The sequence below is a fragment of the Silurus aristotelis genome (assembly GCF_946808225.1).
Source record: "Silurus aristotelis genome assembly, chromosome: 16".
Lineage (NCBI taxonomy): Eukaryota > Metazoa > Chordata > Actinopteri > Siluriformes > Siluridae > Silurus > Silurus aristotelis.
In genome coordinates this window covers 23,421,169-23,428,668 of record NC_139589.1, presented here as the reverse complement: position 1 = coordinate 23,428,668, position 7,500 = coordinate 23,421,169, and the positions used below count along the sequence as shown (strand labels likewise).

Here is a 7,500-nt window from a genome sequence, read left to right as displayed (position 1 = left end):
ATTTTAGCAGATTGTTTCTATTAATTACAATCCAAATCCATCCTGAAAGTTCTTGAGTTGCTCAGTAGCTTCATGGATCTTTAGGCTGTTAAGGTGGAACCATCCCCAGCTGCACAGAGCAGATCCTTTTCTCCAAGTAAACGATTTTCTTCCATGTGTATTGAATCTTATTTTTATTTTTTGAAAGAAATCAGCACCAACATGTGGATCGAACAACGTTTTTTTCTAGTAAAAACAAAACCCTTTTCCCTGGTTGAGTGTTGTGTAAGTTTTTGGGGAAGTGGTGGCTCAGTGGATAAGATGTTGGATTTCTGATCGATAAACTGTTTCTGGAGTGTGTTCTCTCAGCACCGCTGCTGCTACGTGAATACGATGCATTACAACCCTACGGAGACCGAGGCGTGTCCTGAGAGTCACGTAGAATACAGATTGACATGGCAGAGGTAGAGCTGCGTCTTCCTGGAGACAGAACAGGAAAAGGCTTTAATTCTTTTAATTTATTACATCTTTTTTGTGAAGTGGCCATGCGTTAGAAGTCAGAAGGCACTTAAGTAAAGTTCGATGATTTGCTGTCTGTCTGAACCAAAGAAATAAATGTGAACTCTTAGTACCATATTGAATCGCAGTGCACACATTTTTTCCCCATTGAATCGCATTGTGTTGTTACAAATCGAAATCATGGGCAGCTGCTTCATGTGTAGCTTTAATGTTTCATATTGTTGGCTTGCAATGAGAGGCGAATTATAGAGATGTGAAATTTTAGTACAAGACCATCGCTCTGCTTGCTTGTCCGAGTTGCATGTACGAGTTGAAGACAAGGAAAAAAAACTGAGGGGAAAAAAAATAACGCAGTATTAAATGCTTGTCTATTTATTTATATATCAGTGTCCTCTTATTTCTTTAGGTATTAGCAGGTTTGTACACTCCTGGTGATGGACACATCGACCCGTACTCTCTCACCATGGCTCTCGCAGCTGGAGCTCGGATGTATGGTGCTCAGATCTACAGCCCCGCACCTGTTACGGGTCTCGTCCCCACCCCTGATGGAAAATGGGATGTCCAGACGCCTAATGGGACCATCCGCGCCAACCGCATCGTCAACGCTACAGGTAAGTACTGCAGCCTAACCCTGCTCCGAAAATCAACATCACAGAGTTCACTCATTTAGCATTCATATCTCACAATTATGTGATTGTTTAAAATCTTGCATTATTATTATTATTATTATCATTATTATTATTAATAAAGGTAAGGGTTATTTTGTCTGTACTCCTTGTGTGACCTCACTCGCATGGTGTGTATTTGCGCATTTGCATAACAAACCCGCCACTGCTGTTTTCACATTTTGTTTTCGCTGCTCTTGCTTCTCTCATACTCTGGTTTTTATTTTTAAGTCTCCCTGACGAGAGTCGACTTGTTTCACACAGGCCCAATTCAGGCTTCATGTTTCCGCCTTCCCCTTCAGCCAATCAGGTGTTGCCAGTGAGCCAGGCCAATAGTTGTGATGCAAAAAGAATTGGAAACGCCAGTGTGTAGCTCTGTTCTGTTTATTTTGGCTAGCTCATATTAAGTGAGCTCGGTGAAAAATAATCAGACAGCTAAAAAAAATATTTTCGAATGGGTCGAGCACAACCTAGTTTTTTACTCAGTGGGCATAAATGTGCTCCCTTTTCTTCCCTTCCATAAAACGTTGACTTCTTGAGTCTCCACATGTTCCTCCCTCGCTTTGCTCGCTTATTTCAGACCTGAAACCTAAAACAAGAGAAAGCACATCGCTACGTTTGCTGGACTTGTTAGACGTTAAAGGTCAGGGTCTGCGTTACGTTTCTGTTTGAGATCTTGTTCACGTCACGCTGTTTGCACACTGTGCAGAATTTGTGTGAATTGGCTTTGCTTGTAAGGAGAAAAACACACACGCACCTTTAAAAAAACTTTTTAACATAAGTGCAAATCTTCTTTCTTTTTGACTTGCGTACTGATTGGAGGTTTAAAGAGTACTGAAAATCATACTTCAGTAAAGGTATTACAACTTTACTGCAAAACTTGACTATGACTCGAATAAAAGTCTTCGAGTATCTGATTTAAATGGTACTTGAGTATTTGTCTCATATTGACCGTAGGTTTAAAGATGCGCTAATCCTTGACACCGAGACACACGTGAGTGAAAAGATAAAAACGGTCTTTTTGTGAGGTTTTATTTCCAAATATACAAATCAAATTCTACACCTCAACACTGCATTAACCATCAATTCAACAGCTTCTTGAACATGACAGAATATAACAAACAAGTCGGTCAAAAAATAAAGACCAATTATTAAAGAAATGTACAAATAACGAAGTACATTTACTCAAATACTTTATACCACTGACATGCTCATGTACTTACAGGCTTACTGTAGGTACTGACTGAATTTCTAGACTTTTTTTGCCTAATAACTAACACGCTACTCGCAAAGAGTGAGAGAGAGAGAGAGAGAGAGAGAGAGAGAGAGAGAGAGAGAGAGAGAGAGAGAGAGAGAGAGAGAGAGAGAGAGAACATAGGCGTCAACAATGCAGGAGGTTACCTCAGGATACTTTGGACTATTACATAACCAGAGATAATTGTATAGCCAGAGGCACAATTTATTTTTAAGAGCCTTAATGGCCATTGTAAAAAGTTTCAACCATTACCTCATGTCCTCGAAGCATTTCTTTGCTGAGAACAAAAACTTTGAGTGACAGCTTAGTTCCAGAGATTCTTTACTAATCCCAGCAGGACCTTTTCAGACTCACAATCTGGCCCACAAACTTCTAAATTGCAAATGAGAGCAAAGAAAAGAGAAAATTAAGGTGGGATTTATATATATATATATATTCTTATGCTGAACATAGCCAAAGTTTCAGAAACCTATTTGGATGCTGGTATCACCAAGTATTTTTGTGCCAAATATGTGTTTTGGTGTCCATTTGGGAAAATTCCTCCTACCCAATAAAACACTGGTTAGTCTGAGGAGTACGTTTAGTGATGGACTCAAACAACCAGGATGCACCACGGAGCCCCACAGAAGATCATTTCTAATTGTGGCCATCAAACTAGTTATCTTCTCGCTCTGTGTTAAATGGCTGGTCCGCAATGTGGATGTAGGCGTATAGCTACATATAGATATAGATTTTCATATCATGCTTATATGATATTATGTTTAGCAATTTTGTGTGATAAATTTAGTACAATAATATTAATTGTTTCATGTGTAATAACTAACAATGACTTTTTTGCCCTCTGTTTTACTGCTGCTACACATTTCATTTCACTTCATATAGCTAAATATATATAATTTAATATTTATTTATATCATATATATAACTTTATACATATATTTTATTTAAATTAATTTTATTTTATACTACTTTAGTCCTTAACTTTAGTACTTTAATCTTTACATACATTTTTCTATGAGTAACTGCAACCCAACCATTTCCCAATGGGCTCAATGAAGTATTTGGATTCTGATTCTGATTCTGATTTGCTCCTTTTGAGTTTGTATACATTTTGGAAAGTTTATTTTTTCTGAGTATGGCCCTTCATGACATCATTCCCCTTCTCCTTGAAGAACGCACTCACAGCAACTAGTGTGAGAACAAGAGCACGCTTCATCATCGTGCTTCATTCGGTTATGAAAGTCGAAGAATCTCTCTGAATAAGTGTGTTTTTGGATCTGAGGGAAGGAAAACCTTGTTTGAGGTTCCACGCCTTCAGGATCTTAGCTGTTTATGGAGAGAAAGCACAAAGCTATATTTCTTTTTAGAAGTCTGATAAAACTCCAGACTCTTTGGAGATATGAAAGATTTAATACAACTCTCAAGGTACTAAAGATTAACATTAGATTGGCCGAAACTGGGTGTGTTTTGTCCCCTTTAAGTTTATTATTGATTATTGATTTTCAAATGAAATGCCTTATAATGCTTAGATGCTTATGATCTGACTGGTCTCCAGGTTTCTGGGCACGGGAACTTGGTCAGCTGGTTGGTCTGGAACATCCCACGATCCCTGTCCATCACCAGTATGTGGTGACGGCAACCGTTCCTGAGGTAAAGGTCTTGAAAAAGGAGTTGCCCGTGATCCGTGATCTGGAGGGTTCGTACTATTTGCGTCAGGAGAGAGACGGCCTGCTGTTCGGCCCTTACGAAAGGGAGGAGAAGATGGTGCTGCAGGACTCGTGGGTCAGAGATGGAGTCCCTCCAGGTACAATGTGACTACCAATTGTGGTGTTTGTTGTTATATTCTATAACGCCTCAGATTGAGAGACCTTGAATCTGTACTGAACACGGTTTAGGAATTCAAAGTGGCTCAATTTTTCTAGATTTTTTCATTCACAATTTTAAATCTAAGGGTTCGGTAAGGAGCTGTTCGAATCGGACCTGGACCGTATCATGGAGCACGTGGAAATGGCCATGGAGATGGTTCCTGTTCTCAAGCATGCCGACATCATTAACATCGTGTCTGGACCAATCACGTACACTCCAGACCTGCTGCCCATGGTAGGACCACACCAGGGACTCCGCAACTACTGGACCGCCATTGGCTTTGGGTAAAAAAAAAAAAAAAACAACAACAAGCACCATGTTGCAATGAAAAGTGTCTAAAATGTGTACAACAATACAGTGCTGCTGAATACTTACGTCTGATTGCTCAGATGATGATGATTGATTGTCAGGCACAGTGTCTTTAACAGAAGTTGTAGAGGCAAGAATATCTCCTGTTTATATCAACGCATTTATTATTTCTATGGGAATTCTTTTTTTTATACGAGATGATTTAGGCACCAATTTTCAGGGTGCACTCAGTTTTCTGAGTCTTTTTGGAGATGCTTCAGGATGTCCTGTTATTGAAAATTGGCCTGTTATTGGTCATTTTCAAGGTCAAATTGTATCTCAGAACCTTTGACAAAGCAAAAAACGAGGGGAGTTCAAGCAAACCAAGACTTTTGAGTTTATAAAATAAAAGAACACATTTCAAGAAGTGGAAACACGATGTTCCATGCACGCTCTAACACTGTTGTCTGCTATCTTGATAAACAGTCGTTGGACTGGCCCGTGACACGTGCGCCACACACACCAGCCACGTAGTACCGCGTGTAGTACCGCTACGCTAGTATCCATTTTTATACCTGTAATTTTAAAAGTACCTGTTTGACTTGAACGCCCTTCGTATATGTGTTTCTAAATACCAAAATGTTATTTTTGGGAAAAGCTATGGCATCATTCATGCGGGTGGAGTGGGAAAGTTCCTGAGTGACTGGATCTTGAGAGGTGAGCCCGCTTATGATCTGATTGAATGCGACCCGAACCGTTATGGCAAGTGGACCACTGTGCCATTCCTGTGTGCCAAGGCCAGAGAGTCATATGGGTTTAACAATGTGGGTAAGTTTAAATTAAAGCAAAAACATTCACAAGGAGACAAACCTTTACCAGGGTTCCTACGCATTTTGGAAAAATATGAAAAAATATGGAGTTTGATTTTAGTGGGTTACTTTGGGGTGGGGGGTGGGGGGATGTGGAACACTGAGTATTGAAAAAATATAAGTGTTTTCATCCTATTGCCCTGTTCGGTTAAGAATTTGTACAAATATAAAAAAAAAAACACAAATCCGGATAAATTTAAAAATGGCGTTTTTGTCTAAAAACGCTTCACATCCACACTTTCGTTTTCAATCGTTTCCCAAAATTTGCTCATCCACACTGAAACGTATGAAAACGATCACGTCCCTGTGTTGCACAAGAGCAAAACCCTAGCACGCTTTAACCCACGTCATTTTCATACGCCGTTTATTTACGGTTTATTACGCCGCTTTTTTACGGTTTATTACGCCGCTTATTTACGGTTTATTACTAAACTATACTATAGTCTATTACAAAGACAAAAAATCATCGTTGTTGAAAGCCTCTGTTTTCACACACAGTTCACACTGCGATACGAAAATGCTGTTTTAAATTGATCCACTTTCGAGAAGGTTTTCAAAAAGCTACATTTTCGTTGTTCTTTGTGTGATTGGTTGTTACGTTGTAAGACAGCAGTTGCCATGACAGTACAGTGTCCCCGAGCTTGTGACTAAACACACAGGATTCAGACTCTGACATACATCAGAGATTGTAACGTAAAGCATGTTATAGTTAAAATTTAAAATCAGATGTTAAATCTGGTCTTAAAAATCTTTAGGGAAGTCTGCATATTTGAGTCTGGAATTTTGAAATGCAAAATGTGTAGAAACCCTGCTATACATGGCAGTGTGGTAGATTTCGCTTAGCATTAATTGCAGGTGTATGATGGATTTCTCTTACTCTCTCTTGGTCAGTGGGGTATCCTAAAGAGGAGCGCTTTGCTGGTCGGCCCACCAGCAGAGTCAGTGGACTTTACGAGCAGCTGAAGGAAAAATGCTCCATGGGCTTCCATGCAGGCTGGGAGCAACCACATTACTTCTACAAGCCAGGAGATGACGTGGGCTATAAGTATAACCGCCACCCTAACACATGAACAGGAACTACAGCAATGTCTCGAAGTTTGGAAGTACAATTTCCTCCTACTATCTCAGATTTCTCTTTGGTCCTCCTCAGACCCAGTTTCAAGCGAGCAAACTGGCACGGACCAGTCGGCCGAGAGTGCAAGCTCGTAATGGAGAAAGTGGGCGTTATTGACCTTTCACCATTCGGAAAGTTCACGGTCAAAGGAAAGGATGCGCACAAGCTGCTGGACCGACTGTTCGCCAACACCATGCCGAAGGTAAGCTGCAGAAGATCCCACGAAAGCGCCATCAGTAACTTTTTATCGCTTTGTCGTTTTTCTGTTCAATTTTAAGATGAGAATTTTTCATCACACCAACCCATAGGGGTGTAAGAAAATATCGATACACGTGAGCATTGCAATATTTTGTATGCCGATACTGTATTGATTCTCAAAAACGCAATATCAATAAATTAAAAAAAGTCACAAGATTCATGCCATTTATTTCATTTTTGAGTTTATATCAGATCTGCAGTCTTTTTATCTCTGAAATCAAGAAGTTTTTATTGTCATTTCAACCATATATAGCTGATGCAGTACACAGTAAAATGAGACGACGTTCCTCCAGAACCCTGGTGCTACTTAAAACAAGAGAGAGTTACATCACACAACATAGAGCTACACACAGAGGAGTAAAATAAGTGTCCTCACTAAATAAAGTGCATCGAGTGCAAATTATAAGTAATTTATAAATAAAAGTAAATAAGACAAATTAAGAAATTAGAAAAAAATGATGTTCTGTAAACTGAATGTTGTTATGATTTCAAACATCACTTCTGCTGCACAGCTGGGCTTAACTAACATCAGTCACATGCTGACGCCGAGGGGGCGTGTCTACGCTGAGGTCACCATTACCCAAGTTGCACCAGGAGAGTTCCTGCTCATCACTGGCTCAGGGTCTGAATTGCACGATCTGAGGTTGGTCTCTCACAAGCACTTTCTACTTTTAATTTTTGATTGGA

The 7,500-nt window shown here is 39.7% G+C and overlaps 1 protein-coding gene across 1 annotated transcript in view; it reads left to right on the top strand.

Moving 5' to 3' along the window:
• dmgdh (dimethylglycine dehydrogenase) overlaps positions 1 to 7,500 on the top strand; it is a 14,317-nt gene that overhangs the window by 3,252 nt on the left and 3,565 nt on the right. The window contains exons 5-11 of the mRNA XM_083563713.1: positions 905 to 1,109; positions 3,974 to 4,222; positions 4,370 to 4,568; positions 5,231 to 5,400; positions 6,333 to 6,486; positions 6,592 to 6,757; positions 7,326 to 7,456. Of these exons, the coding sequence (XP_083419839.1) occupies positions 905 to 1,109; positions 3,974 to 4,222; positions 4,370 to 4,568; positions 5,231 to 5,400; positions 6,333 to 6,486; positions 6,592 to 6,757; positions 7,326 to 7,456 (1,274 nt within the window). The remainder of the gene's footprint in view (positions 1 to 904; positions 1,110 to 3,973; positions 4,223 to 4,369; positions 4,569 to 5,230; positions 5,401 to 6,332; positions 6,487 to 6,591; positions 6,758 to 7,325; positions 7,457 to 7,500) is intronic.